Consider the following 15,621-nt stretch of genomic DNA (forward strand, 5'->3'; position numbering starts at 1 on the left):
AGGCGGCAGCGGGTTCTTTCAAGGCACTGGGATGTTGAGTGTCAGGGCCCCCGCCGCCCTCCAGCACCGACGTGTCTGTTTCCCGTGCAGCGCTGGGAGAGACCGTGGGTGGAAAATCCGCTGCAACTCGCGGGCCACCGGGCTGGGGGCGCCGTCACTTGTTGCGACCAATGAACGGTGTGCAATGCTGGAGCGTTGTTGTTTCTAATATCGTCTTGAGCCGTGCAGGGGATCCCCCCCCCCCAGCCAGCACCCCACTGCTCTGCCGCTGTGGGAGGGGAGAAGGAGCCGCACCCCGACAGCCGACCCAGGTGGGCGCTGGATGCCCGGGGGGCGCAGATTCATCCCGCCCCGGGGCATCCGCCCCAGTGGTCCAGCCGCCAGCCCCGCACTCCGCCGAGCATCCTGCTTGACCCGGGAACAGCGCGGGACCCAGCTCATCGCGGCTGCTCACCTACTTCCAAGTCGCGGTCGCTAGGATTCCCGCCACTCCTCTCAGACCCATCCTCCCCACCCTTGCCACTTTTCGGAGTCCCCCGCCCCCGCCTCCCGGGGGGGAGCTGCGGGGCAGTCGCACGCGGAGCCGCGGAGCTGCGAGGACGCCCGGCAGGAGCTGCCCTCGGTAGAGCCGAGCCCGCACTCGCTGCCCTGCGCTTCGCCCCGCCGCCGCCGCCGCCGCCGCCGAGCCCGAACCCCCGCCGCCCTCGCTCCGCGCCTCGCCGCTAACCCTCCCGCCGGTCCCGAGCTCCGCCACCGCGGAGTGCGCGCAGCGGGGCCGGCGCGATGCGGCAGCTGTGCCGGGGCCGCGTGCTGGGCATCTCGGTGGCGATCGCGCACGGGGTCTTCTCCGGCTCGCTCAACATCCTGCTCAAGTTCCTCATCAGCCGCTACCAGTTCTCCTTCCTGACCCTGGTGCAGTGCCTGACCAGCTCCACCGCGGCGCTGAGCCTGGAGCTGCTGCGGCGCCTGGGGCTCATCGCCGTGCCCCCCTTCGGCCTGAGCCTGGCTCGCTCCTTCGCGGGGGTCGCGGTGCTCTCCACGCTGCAGTCCAGCCTCACCCTCTGGTCGCTGCGCGGCCTCAGCCTGCCCATGTACGTAGTCTTCAAGCGCTGCCTGCCCCTAGTCACCATGCTCATCGGCGTGCTGGTGCTCAAGAACGGCGCGCCCTCGCCGGGGGTGCTGGCGGCCGTGCTCATCACCACCTGCGGCGCCGCCCTGGCAGGTGAGCGGGACCCGCGCCAACCCCCGGTCCACCCACCCCACCCACCCCACCCGGGAGAGATCGCGGGGACCACTCGGTGCAACGCCCTCAGTGCCAGATGGGGAGACTGAGGCAGAGTGAGGCAGGCGCAGAGCTTTTGAGTGGTCCTGGGGCTCACAAAAGGGACTTGGCTCCTGAGACCCAGCCTCAGCCTTCCTCAGCCTTCCAGCCTCCTCCATCAGCGCTCCCCACCCCCAGGTGCCCCGGTTTCCGCCCCCCGCCCCTTTTCTCAGCGCGTCGCCCCCACCCAGGTCTTTCTTGTTCAGCCCTTTTCCTGCGGGAGGGATGGAGAGTCGCCTGAGCCGAGAGCTGGAGTCCAGCCCCGGACTGAGCCGGAAGGAAGGGGGCCCGGAACTTCCTCGGATCACGCGGGGGTCGGGAAGCTAGAGAGACGGGAGGGAAGCCTGGGTGGCCCAGGCTCGTTCGGAGTACCCGGGCGCTAGGCAGAAGGGACCGGGCTGGGGTTCAGGTGCGGGAGGGGCGGGGAGGACCCTGCGGGATCCAGCTGCGGGCCGGGGGGGGGGGGCACTCTCTTCCCGGGGCTCGGCAGGCGCTCGGGTGAGGCTACAAGCTGGGGTTCCCTCTCCCTCCCCACGGGGCGGGGTGGAGGAACCACGCACCCAGGTGACCTCCGTGCTGGTTCAGAGACCCCAGGCGCCCACCCCTGAGAGCATCTGAGCTCCCGGGAGCCTTCCTCCCGGCCAAAGGAAGATGGGGTGCACTGACTGGGCTTGACTGTAGCATTTTGATACAGTAATGGATGGAGGCACGGAGGTCTTCTGTTGGGTACCCGGGAAATGTGTGGGCTTCAGAAGCGGGATGCGAAGTGTGTTTTTTTCCCCAAAGCGACATGCTACCTGGAGTGGATACCCACCCGCACCAACCCTGTGTCTCCTCTCTTTTTCTTTCCCGCGCTGGCTCGACCCGTCTTGCTGCACTCAGGAGCTGGCGACCTGACAGGCGACCCCATTGGGTACGTCACGGGCGTGCTGGCGGTGTTGGTGCACGCTGCCTACCTGGTGCTGATCCAGAAGGCGAGCGCAGACACGGAGCACGGGCCTCTCACCGCCCAGTATGTCATCGCAGTCTCCGCTACCCCTCTGCTGGTCATCTGCTCATTCGCCAGCACGGACTTGATCCACGCCTGGACCTACCCGGGCTGGAAGGACCCGATCATGGTTTCCATCTTCGTGGCCTGTATCCTGATCGGCTGTGCCATGAACTTCACCACACTGCATTGCACCTACATCAACTCGGCGGTGACCACCAGCTTCGTGGGCGTGGTGAAGAGCATAGCCACGATCACGGTGGGCATGGTGGCCTTCAGCGACGTGGAGCCCACCTCTCTGTTTATTGCCGGAGTCGTGGTGAACACCCTGGGCTCCATCATTTACTGCGTGGCCAAATTCGTGGAGACCAGAAGGCAGAGCAACTATGAGGATCTGGAATCGCAGGCCGTGGGAGAGGAACCAGCGCCAAGTGGGGACCAGCTGCCGTTCGCTATGGAGGAGCTGCCCGCCGAGGGTGGAAGTAGCGGGTCAGAGGGTGCAGAAGGGGCGGGTGGCTCCCTACAGCAAGGTGGGCAAGGGGCAAGGGGCAGCCTCAGAGGGGTCTCAAGAATAGAAGAGCATTCTGATGAAGGCGGTAGGAGGTCCTTCAAGGATGCTTACTTGGAGGTGTGGAGGTTAGTCAGGGGCACTAAGTACATGAAGAAAGATTATTTGATAGAAAACGAGGCGTTACCTAGTCCTTGAAAAAGACATGCACGTATGTACATATGTACATACTGTTATTTTATATGGCAGAAATAAGGTCTAAGGAGGGGCCTCCAGTTTTCTTCTGAGGAGCAGGGAAAGGGAAGCAAACAAAAGCTGAAAGGGACCGACAGAGACGAATTAGCACCTATTTCTTATCTGTTAATTACCTAGTGGGACTTGGGTGCCACAGAAGGAAGACACCCGTGCAGGTGCTTAACAAAATCAAAAGTGATTTCAGCTTCAGACTCCTGGACATGGGTTTTTTTTTGTCTTTATAATCATAACCAAATATTTGCATGTACCAAGAGTCCCTCAGCCACCCCTTCCAAAGATGGCTTGTAGCAATGATGACATCACTTAATAAATTCAAAGATCACATTCAGGGGCATATTTCTGATGACAGGACTATAGTTTTTATTGCCCGTGAGGCAAAGAGTATATTATTGAAATGACATTTATAAATACACTGAATTGTTTACTCTTCGGGTCATCTGCAATATCGTGTTTACTCGAATTTTTCTTCCTTCGTTTTTTTAAATGAGTATTCTATTATTCTATTCTATATTAATAGGAGATGTTGAAGCTATTTTGAAGACGTGTTCTTGGCTTTAATGACGAAGTCTAAGGTTTGCTCTTTGTAATTATATATCTTAAAGGCTGTTTGGGTTCCTTGCTTTATAATATTTATTATTGAATGCTGTAACCTTTTTAAAAGCCTGTTTTCCCTCCGTGTAACCCTCTTTCAAGCAAATGTAGTGGCTGGAACGTAAGTCAGTGTTGACTGAAGAACAGCCGAAGGGAGACAGGCCACCTTGGAAAGCAACCCAATCACGCTGCACACCCCCAAACTCTGTTACAAAGAAGAGCAACTGCTATATTCGCATTATGATATTTTTCTATCTTATATTTGTCAAAAATAAAGCGTGAGTCTATCTGTAAAGGGGTGAATTGTCAGAGTTTGGTTCAGACACGTTTATGTTCTGCTGGGCAGTTTCCATGTGTGGAACACAGTGGTTGCTTGCAGGTACCAACCCTTTGGGGAGCTTTCTTCCGTCTGACCTTTTTCAACAGTGACATCTCACTTCTGACCCTCCTGCTTTTACCTTCCCAGGGTTGAGATTACCAGCATGCAATGCCCAGGCGATTGTGATGCTGTGAAGGGAGACCAGGGCTGCCTGTGTGCCCAGCAAGCTCTCTGCCAGCTGAGCTACACTCCCAGCTGCCATGGGGAGCTTTCGCAATTACCCATAGCAGTTGGATTTAAAATGATAAAAACAAACGACAACAAAGAGTTTCCGGTGAAGAAGACCATAAAGAAGTAAAATACCACCTCAGACTGAAGAAAGAAAGCCACCCACACTAGACAGCAGTATGAATGGAAGTTGAGACAGAATAAATGGCAGCAGCCACCAATAGGGAATACAGGAGAGGGACCGTGACACTGAGGCTACTCTTGGTAGCCAGCATCTTCCTGAGAGGCTCAGATAGTGTCGTCTTACAGTTTTCTGTCATTTACAGAAATCAAAACAACCTAAAAAAGCAGGAGCAGAAGTCAAATTTTGGCCATTAGCAGGTCTCTGCAGCCTGGTAAGCAAATGGAATTGTGGCCGTGATTGCTCCTGCTTGCCTGCTTCTTCCAGGCAATACCAGCTGCTTCCAGGAGTGCCACAAAGGTCAGAAGTTAGAAGTGGATAAATAAGAAAAGCCAGAATTACAATGGCTTCTCAAAAATTAAAATAAAAATCACCAATTTTGACATCAGCATGCCAGAGGGCAATGTCCTGGTACACCAGTATAAAGCTGAGAAGTAATTAAAAGCAACAAAGTTGAAGGAAGCCTGGGATTTCTTTTATACCGTCAACGAATCCCACCTGGGATTTTATACCATCAACAAATAATTGTTTTTTTACTGAACACAAATCCCCTTTGGTCACAAGTGTGGGTTTGCACATATTGCAAAAAGATGAACCCTTTCTCCCCAACAAACTTGAAACATTCTTTTAGAGTTTATTAGAGAAACAGGAGAGGTCGGGACATCAAGGATTTATGATTGTGGAGGTGGCTAGTCTGAAATCCATGGCAAACACAGGCAAGGCCCCTGTGTTGACATCCTGAGGCAGAATTCCTCCCAGAAATCTTAGCGTTGGCCCTAAGGCTCAAAACTAATAGGAGGAGGCCTATCCATGTTAATGGAGGATAATTTGGTTTACTCCAAGTTTACTTATTAGTTTTAAATGTTAATTACATATTTAAGATGCCTCCAGATCGGCACTTGGATGGCTATTTAATCAGATTGGTCTGACACTACAATATATAGCCCAGTTGGAGGCGATTATGGTGATAGGATAAGAAAAACCCAGAAAGACGTATCAGGAAAGTTCTGTCATACTATTTAGACAAAACTTGGGCGTCTCTACTTAAGGTCTCTCAGGCCAAGAGCAGACAGAACACAAGAGAAGACAGGTACCATAAGCAGATGGGTGGAAGCTAGGGAAGGATCAAAAAGAAATGCTAAAATTTGAAAGCAGAAGCACCCAGCAAGACAGCAATGAAGAATTCCCGGGGAGGGAGGACATCCCAGGGTCACAAGTCAGTGGTGGGACTCCTTCCCTGGTCACTAGCCGCTGGCAGGTCAGATCCCTCCACTGTCTTTAGCTCTCAAGACCACAGAAGGAGCCTGCCTCACATGCCCTGTGACTTCTCTGTAACTCTTCTCTGTAAGACAACAAGGTGTCAGAGTGTTATCCTTGTGCGGGCCTCCTGAATGCTATCCAGCTCTCAGCTAATGCTTGAGGCAGAGGTTAATCAGAAACAGTGGGGAAAGGACCGGCAGAGCTGTGCAGATGAGAAGGTGGGGTGCTTATCACTGCAGAAAGCTAAGTCCAGCTGACCAGTGACCTAAACTCCCATAAGACCAGTCAGTTTACAGAGCAGTCACCCCTTGTCACGGGGCCCGATTCTCTAGGTCATTGATAGCAATGCTCAGAAACCAAAACAAAACAAAAAACAACCACAGGAGAAATTCACAAATCCTAATCTAATTGGCAGGAGGGTTTTCTTTTTGCATAGTTTTGGGGATTATTTACTTATTTGGAAGAGGATAATGAATTAATTTTGAGGTTATTTATTTTTATTTTTCTGAGATAGGCTTTGTATAGACCAGGCTGGCCTCACATTCTTATGAGGCTGAGACTGGCCTTAAACTTCTCATCTTCCTGTCTCTGCTTTCAAATGCCAGGATTACAGGCATCACACCCAGCTCTCAGCTTAGGAATTATTTTCATGGACTCATCTGTAAGTTCACTGACTCTTTCCTTAGCTGAGTTTAGTCCACTGAGGAGCCAGCCAGTCAGAGAAATCTTCACTTTTTTTTGTTGTTGTTGTTATGTGTTTTGGTTATCAACATCTAGCATTTCCTTTCGATCCTTCCTCAGTTTTCTCCATTGCGCTGCTCATTCTCCATGCTCAGAATCTGTCTGTTCTGGCGTGCTGTCTGCATTTTGCCTGAGAGACCTCAACGTGGTTGCTCATCATTCCCTCTCAGATCATTCTAAAGCCTGCGGTGTTCACATCCGAATCCAATGCAGAGGCTTGCTTCGTCTCTTTAGACCTGCTTGGTCTTCTTGCCATTCGGCACGCCCGTTACCATGACTTTCCCTGAGGAGACAATGAACAGATGCTATTCATCTTAGATAAGGTACCAACCACAGGCCTAAGAAATGACTCCACCCAAGTCGAGTTTAGGGAAGTAATGAGTTTTGGAGGATTTCTTACACAGAGCAGGGGCAGGAGTGAGGGGTTACGGGAGCAGGAATGACTCAAAGACAGTGGCGTCACCCAAGGCCCACCTAGCACAAGCGATGACTCACAAAAGCCGCATCCTTGAGCTCTCTGCTTAACTTGCATCCTGCGCTCTCAAGAGTCTCCTCTCCTCCAGCTACTATTTATTTCTTACATAAGCTCAAGGGGGGGCCTCGTGACTCTTATAACCTCCTTGTGAATTTTAGTTCGGGAGGCTCCTCACTATCGGGGGGAGATGTTTCACTTTGGAGGAAACAGCTCCACACCAGTACTTAATGATTTTCTTATTGTGGAAAGCCAGATGATCGATAATGCCGGAGGACAGGATCCGAGGCAAAGAGGCCTCTACATGCGAGGTGTCGTGTTCATAGGGCTAGAAATTGGGCTTTGTACTGTCTGCAGCAACCATAGTGCTAGACTTCAAACTCCTCTGCTGTACTTGTTCTCTTTCTCTGATGTCTTCAGCTCCTTCTGCTGCCATCCAGACATTATTAATGGATCCCTGCTGGTGTGGTTATATGGTGTGGGGGTAAGAGAGATACTCTACAATAGTGTGTAGGGACCACTTCGGGGTAAATATCATTTTCCTCTGGTCTTAGTTAGCTTTGACAACTTGACACAGCCTACAGTCATCTGAGAGGAAAAAGCCTCAAATAAGGAATTGCCTAGATCAGATTGGTCTTTGGGCATATGTGTAAGGGATTGTCTTGACTATTAATTGTAGGAAGGATCAGCCCACTGTGGGTGACACCATTCCTTAAGCAGGTAGTCCCAGGCTCCATAATGAAACTATAAAACATGAGCCAACAGTAAGCATACCGCTATGGCTCTTACCTTTAGGTTCTTACCTTTCAGTTCCTGTCTTGAATTCCTTCAATGATAGACTGTGACCTGGAAATGTAATATGAAATAAACCCTTTCCCCTCCAAAGCTGCTTTTGGCAAGAGCATTTTATCCCAACAATAGAAGAGAATATAAAACATTTTTCTATAAATGTTTATAATTTCTTTGTGTTGAGAAGTTGCCAACTCTTCTCATCTAGTTGTTTATACAACATATGAAGTGTTGTGAGCCACGGTCACCCTGGACTGATGACTCTTAGGATCCTCTATTTAACTATATTGTGCTTTGTGATAAGTCCCCCACCCTTCTTTCTAGGGTCTAACTCATCACTGTCCAATACTAGTTCTGTGAAGCCAACATTTTTAGCTTGCACATTTGAGTGAGAGCATGTGGTAGTTGTCTTTCTGGGCTTGACTTATTTAACTTTGTATCCTCCAGTTCCATCCACGGTGCTCCAAGTAAAGGAATTTATTTTTTTTATTACTGAATAGTATTATATTATATAAATGTCATTTTATCCATTATTCACCCATCATCCACAGATGCATGAATTCATGTATCCATCCATCCATCCATCCATCCATCCATCCATCCATCCATCTATCCATCTACCCTGTGGGAGCTCGTTTTCAGGTTCCTCGTGGCTTTACCCAGCAGGTCCGCATAGAGAAGATGATTAGGACCACAGGCCTGAGTGCAGGTGTCTGAGATGGTCTGCACTTGGCTGAGCTGGGGGGAGGTCTTTTGCTCCACCCCTTGGCATCTCTATAAATACCCTGAGGCAGAGATAGTCAAGGCTTGTTGGAATAGGTTCCAGGCCCTCTCAAGGCTATCCTTTATTTTCTATCTGTTTATCTCCACAATCTAAATCTTTCTATCTAATATTTCCTGCTGCTCGCACTCAAGAAAACTCTGGGGAGCTATGGGGTTGGTGGGTAAACGCCCCGCACTACCCATCTTCAATCTATCAATCCTTTCTTCATCCATCCAAACCTTAGATGATTCCCTATCTTGGCTGTGCATTCTGTTTTTGTTTTTGTTTTTGTTTTTTTTTTTTTGAGACAGGAGACAGGGTTTCTCTGTGTAGCTTTGACACCTTTCCTGTAGCCCAGGCTAGCCTTGAACTCATAGAGATCTGCCTGCCTCTGCCTCCCATGTGTTGAGATTAAAGGCATGTGCCACCTCCACCCAGCTGGCTATGCATTTTAATAAGTCCCAGTCTTAGTGGACCTATGATCTTAGGTATTCCCCTCTTTGTGTTTCTTAGCTTCTCCCCTCCTCATAGATGAGACAGGAAAGCCAGAGGGGTTTAATGTAAGAGGAATAAAGACCCTTCCCTGAGGTACAAGAAGCTCTGTTACATCTTGGTACCTGGAGAGGGAGTCTTTGTTGGGGAAAATGCTCTGGGCATGTCTCACAAAAGTCACTCTTCATCTTCCTCTGCCCAAAGGCTAGGGAACCCTTTTCAACTCCTTTCCAACTGTGGGATTCCTGGATGTCAAACCCATGAATGGATGAGTGCACCCAAGACTGTGGTCCCCGGTTAGCTATTCATTATAGTCATAGACAGCCACATTCATCCATGAATTATGAAAATCATCATTTAATCATTTCTACAAGTTACAGCCCCAGTGGTTTCTGATTCATATAAGATCCTAGCTGTAACTTTCTCCATCCACTTAGCCCTCCAGAGTTAGGGGTGTCAACTTGCTCCTTGTCTCCAATTCTCAAATGGGTCCAAGAGAAGTCATTGATTTTTGGTTTGTTCATCACCCCGGCCCCCCCCCCCCCGTGAGGATGGGAGTGAATGACAACTTATTTTTTAAGAAAAATGTGTGTGTGTGTGTGTGTGTGTGTGTGTGTGTGTGTGTGTGTGTGTGTAATTCTGTCTGTAATTGACCAGAGAGAGTTGAGGCACTCTGACAAGCCAAGTAGAGGAAAAGGGCTCAGTTGCTGTTATAACTCAATATACCCGGCTAGCCAGTGTTTGGATCAATGGCTCCTCTAATACTCAAGTTAAAATAACTCTTTCACCTTTGTACCTTCTATAACTTTCAAAAGGTTAGTCCTCCACTGGGTTTCTCAGGATTCCTGGCATATCCTCCCTCTCCTGCTTTCATTGCTCAATGCTGCTGATGGCTTCTGTGTTGATCATTAAAAAAAAAAAATCTTTAGAGTACAATTGAAATATGTTAGGTGCCCCCAAAATTGCTTATTTTAAGTGCTCAACTACTAGGCATATAAATTAATTAATTAATATATTTATAGAACTGTACAATCATTGCCACAGTGCTGGTTAGTTTTTGTCCTCTTGACACCAGCTAGCTTCATCTGCAAAGAAGGAACCTCAACTGAGAGGTTGTCTTCACCAGACTGACGTGAATACACAAGCCTCTGGGAGCATTCTGTTGATTAATGATGGATGTGGGAAGGTCCAGCCTACTGCAGGTGGTACCACTCCTGGGCAAGTGGTCCTGGGGTATATAAGAAACCAGGCTGAGACAGCCATGAGGATCAAGGCAAGTGTTCCTCCATTGTCTCTGCTTCAGTTCCTGCCCTGTCTTCCCTCAGTGATGGACTATAAGCTCTAAGATGAGATAAAGCCTTTCCTCCCTAAGTGGCTTTTGCTCAGTGTTTTATCATAGCGGCAGAGAAACCTACTTAGGACACCCACTGTCTGATTTTAGAACATGTTTATTACCCTAAGAAGAAGTCATCCATCCATTGTAAGTTTTTCTTTCTAACCAATCTTGGCCAGCCCCGGGCGATTCTCACCTAGTTGGATTTGCTTGCCTGTCTGGACTGATGAGCTCTTGCTCTTTAGAAATTGCTTTTCAGATTACTCTTCTCAACCTATTCCTGGACACTTATTTTACTGAAGATGCTGGTAATACAAAGCTAGCTTTGGGATACGTTTTACAATTTACTGAATATTCAAAGCCTCCTTAGACAAGGGTGTTTCAATGTAGGAAAGGCAAAGTCTAGACTCAATAGCCCCTGCTCCATGATTTTCCAGTCTCTTCTTGGGCCCTTCTTGCTGCTACATGGCTATTTCCTCTAATTCAGAGGGAGCCTTTCCTCATGGTCACCCTCACTGTGGACTCAAGCTCCTATTTTCTTAATAGTTTTTCTTAAGAAGTAACCAGAAGGGTTAGAAAGTGTTTTCTAAAATGAAAGGGCAGAATTACTTCATATAATTTTTAACCACTCTTTGGAATGTCAAAGACAGTTGCTATGGTTTAAATAGGAAATCATGTCCATAGGCTGGCATTCTGAGTCACTGGACTCTACCTGGTGGTCCTAATTTAGAGATGATAGACACTAGAAGAAGAGACCAAGTGGGAGGAAGTAGATCACTGAAGACAGGCTCTTGGAAGTATTGTCCCTGGACCTCTTCCTTGGTGCTCTCTGATTCCTGTTGTGAATTATGTATGGCCTGCCCTCCTCTGATACAGGCTTCAGCAGCCATGATGCTCTCCCCAAGTCAAGGGCCCAAACAACCACGGACCAAACAATCTGAAACCAGGAGCCAACATGGCTGGCTCTCTCTTGAAGTAGGTTCTGTGAGTACTCCGTCACAGCCACAGCAAAGCTAACAATACAACAGTTTGTTAAAATATCACCCCACTACACCAAACTCATATAAAGGGTTATCATGGGGAATTTTACCACCTGCAGAGTTTCTGGTCTGTCCATTTGCCCTCTCCCCTTCCCTAGGCTTCTTTGCACCGGGAACTCTAAAGTTGTTTGGTACCAGTCACGCTGTGCTGAAATCAGTCACTGCAGATAGGTGTCTCTTGGCTAGTGATTGGCTTAGGGAAAGCACCCATGGCCAAGCTCTAGCAGAGGAGATGAAGGAACAAGTGTTTGAGAGAAGGGTCATGGGAGGGGCCTTTTTTTTATGCTAGGAAGAGACTCCCTTGATTCTGCCTTTAGGGGCAGGTGGTGGAGGTGATGTCTGATAGTTTGCCACTCTGAGGGGACAATCACAAGGATGAGCACCACACTGAAGGCAGCTTCCAGGAGCATGGGGAAGATCCTGGCTTCCTGCCTTTGCTGACATGCTAAGTAATGGGACAGGCATCATGGTCCCTCTCCCTGCTATGATGGCAAATATGCATGATGCATCCCTTTCTCTGTGTCAACCCCTTTTGGTGAATAGAAGAGAGGAAATTTGATTCAAATCATCTGATGCCAAATGTCCGGATAAAAATATATTCATCTTGATGTTTTGGGTAACATGATCAAATCTGGGGACTTCTGTTTTGCTACTGGGCTTCATGTAGACTGTACCAGTGTGTTTCCTGGTATTTAAGACTGTGTAACCAATAGGAAGTGCTGCTGATCCTGGGGCTGGCTTTTCATGCGGTTATGGCTAGAGTGCTATTGTGTGATTTATGATAACACTACCAGCTATGAATCTTTGCTCTGTAGCACCCCACCTTGGATTCACGGTCATGACTGCAATCCAATAGCCTGGCTATATGCAGAGTGCTTTCCCACTGATTGCTGGGCTCTCCAGAGGACTCCCATTCTTCCTCATCAATAATTGCTATGCCCAGGTCCCTGACAGTGGTCTATAATAAGCAACTCAGTTCGAAGGACTAGTTCCTGTTCTTCCTTAAGGAATAATGATCAGTTTTCTGATGAATTGGACAAGCAAAAAAAGTTTTACATTTTTGCAGTGCACCTGGTGGCCATCTTCCAAACTCTGCAATATATTTCATAAACATTATTACTGAGTTGGTAAGCAGCCATTTCTGTAGGCACTTACTGTCAATGCAGTGGTACAAAGGGAAATCCACTTTGCTGAATATTACCTTAGCCTTCCAGAGCACTGCCGCATTGCCTTTCTCGGTTGATGAATGGCTTTGTAAGTAGAGAGCCTCTTCTTTAATTTCCTAACCATATGGAGAGATGATTGTAGAAAGGGAGACAGAGGCCAGACAGTAGACCTCAAAAAGGCGGCATTCCAGCCTCCTTATCTGCATTCATCCTTTGTGTGCCTACCGCCACTCTCGGACCACGGTCTAACCCTCAATGAATATATTAGTTGGCTGACTGACAAAAGAAAGCCAAGTCATGAAATGAAAGCTCGACTTTAGTTTTCTCATTCAGTAGGGAGCCACTGTGGGTTATCATCTCCCTTCGAAATGGTCCGAGAGCCAAGTCTGGCTTGCCCATAGTGCCAGTCTTGGAAAAGGAAGCGCCGTGAATTGAATTGATGCAGGAACAGGCTTTGTGGTGTCGGCATCAAAGGCAGCCAAGCAGGATGGCTTGGTGCAGAGACTGGACTTCCAATCAACCCGAAGTGCCCCTGCCCAGCATCCTGGTGCCCCGGGGCTCACTTCAGCTAGCTTTTAGACCTTCCTTCACTCAAAGAAACTTTTTTTTTGAGTGGCTAGGATATTTGTCTAGAAAAATAAAACAGAACATTGTTAATGATCCAGACAGGGGAGATAGAAACAGGACAGACAAGAAACAAAGGGTGACGTTGTCCTGGCCTTTCTTTTAATCTTTGAGCAGTATTTGAAATAGCTCTTGGCAGCTGCAAGTTTTTCTGCAAAATATCTGTGCCAGAGTTTCTGTCTTTCCTCTGGGGATGGTGATCGATATAACTAATAAAAACGAAATGACTAGACTGGGTATATGATATTAGAAGCCTCCCTAATGTGGCCCCACTTGAAGCTATCCTGGAATCCCTGCCTAGCATGCCCCAAATGGAGAAATGCAGGCCTTAATGGGGTAGCTAGCAGCCACTAAGTTAAGAAGGATTTGTGTTAATGAAGGTAGGCAGTACATAAGGACAATGCTAAAAAGAAAAAAAAAAAAAGGAGCTAGCAAGAACATGAACTGAAGGAAGAAAGAAGAGGAAGAATGGGATGGGAACAAGGCAGGAGAATCTTTGTTTCCTTCTTCCTCCTCCTCTTCCCCCATTCCTGTCTTAGGGTGACTATTGCTGTGATAAAATAGCATGAGCAAAGTAACTTGGGGAGCAAAGGGTTTGACTTACACATTCACATCACTGCTCATCATGGAAGGAAATGAGGACAAGAATTCAGTTGCAACAGGAACTAAGAGGCAGGAGCTGATACAGAGGCCATGGAGGAGTGCTGCTTACTGGTGTGCTCATCATGGCTTGCTCAGCCTGCTTTCTTATAGAACCCAGGACCACCAGCCCAGGGATGGCACTTCCCATAATGGGCTGGGTCCTCCCCTGTCAATCACTAATTAAGATAATGTTCTACAGGCTTGTGTACAGCCTTATCTTACAGAGGCATTTTCTTAATTGAGGTTTCTTCCTCTCAGATGACTTTAGCATGTGTCAAATTGACATAAAACTAGCTAACTCTCTCTCTCTCCTCTTCTTCCCTATTCCTCCTCCTTCTCCCCACTTCTCCTATTATTATTATTATTATTATTATTATTATTACTATTATTATTATTATTATTCTGAAGATTAGACCTGGGGGCTCACACATGCTAGACACTCTACTACTGAGCTATATCTTCATTCCTTTTCCTACTTTTAAATATTGAGCCAGGGTCTTACTAAATTGCCCAGACTGTGCTTGTATTCACTGTATAGACCAAGCAAGACTTGAATTTACTATCCTCTGGCTTCATTTTCCCCTGTTGCTGAGATCTTTGCTACCAGGCTTATCTAAGGAAGTCTTTCTTTAAGAACATCAAGAGGATGACCTTAATGATAGCTAAGATAATTTTAGGAGTGCCAGTGTCATGGAATATTATCCTAGTACCAACACAATTTATGTCACACCCAAGAGAATCTGTGACTAGAAAATAATGATAATGAAGAAGAAAATGCAGTCACTTCTGTGTGGGATATTTGTACACTTTGTGAAGATGCGCTGTTGTGGTTGGTGTAATAAAGAGTTGAATGGCCAATAGCTAGGCAGAAGAGGATAGGCGGGACTTCCAGGGAGAGACAGGAAAGGAAGGAGGAATCTAGGCCCTCAGATTTTGCCAGCAGACATAGAGAAAGTAGGATGGTCTGTACTGAGGATAAGTAAAAGCCATGTGGCAAAATGTAGATTAATAAAAGCAGGTTAATTTGAGTAATAAGAGCTAGTTGGGGACAAGCCTAAGCTCAGGCCAAACTTTCATAGTTAATAAGTCTCCATGTTATTATTTGCAGGCTGGTGGTCCTGATGAGAATGTACAGCTACAGTCACTCACTCAGATGCAACAGCATAAAGGTTGTTATGGTTAGAGATGCTCTTTTAGAATCCAGCAGAAGTTGTTGGTCCAGGAGAATTTGAAGTTTAGTATTCCCATTAGGAAAGTCAGGGAAGTGGCTCCCTTTAGAAGGCAGCCAGCCAACTGCTGAGCAAGGTACTAGACCTAAGGACCGAGTCTGCTGTTAGCATTAGGAGGGAGTAAGGAGTTGGGTGGAGACCCTGAAGCCAGCATGTGCCTTGTGGCAAAGTCTCCTGTTGCCTTGGGGCACTTCATTTTCCTCTTTGAAAACCAAGATGCTCCAAGAGTTCCAGGAATACATCCTTAAAACAAAATAATGAGTATATCCCAACCGCTTTTTAATTTTATATTCTTTTACTGTGAATTTAAACCAAGGTCTCACACACCCTAAATGGTCTGAGCCGCATCCCCAGTGCTCAGCTCCTCGTCTGAAGTTAAAGATGCAATAATTGATTTGCTTTGCAGAAATAGTCTAAACACAGTTTCTTTAAGTAGGATATTTTCACAATCTAAAAAGTCTTGCCAACCTCCTCTGGCTTTTCTAGAAGAGTCTATTAAACCTGACATGAGACCACATCCTGTGTGTTTATATATGTTTCAGTTTGTATGTTTATATATGTTTCTGTCCTCATTAGGCTAAGTGGCCACGGAGCAGGGCAGGGGTCAGTCTCTATTAGTTTTCCTGTGCCTTTGGGTTTTTGAATCTGGTTGGCACTAAGTAAGTGCTTACTTACTCAA

General features: G+C 47.7%; 1 protein-coding gene across 1 annotated transcript; it reads left to right on the plus strand.

Annotated features, from left to right (window-relative positions):
- The first annotated feature begins 783 nt into the window (after positions 1 to 783).
- On the plus strand, positions 784 to 3,015 carry Slc35d3 (solute carrier family 35 member D3). The gene is made up of 2 exons (XM_059272420.1): positions 784 to 1,222; positions 2,204 to 3,015. Exons 1-2 carry the CDS (start codon positions 784 to 786, stop codon positions 3,013 to 3,015), a joined length of 1,251 nt encoding a protein of 416 aa, XP_059128403.1.
- Positions 3,016 to 15,621: the final 12,606 nt, after the last annotated feature.

Source organism: Peromyscus eremicus, chromosome 8b (genome assembly GCF_949786415.1).
Source record: "Peromyscus eremicus chromosome 8b, PerEre_H2_v1, whole genome shotgun sequence".
Lineage (NCBI taxonomy): Eukaryota > Metazoa > Chordata > Mammalia > Rodentia > Cricetidae > Peromyscus > Peromyscus eremicus.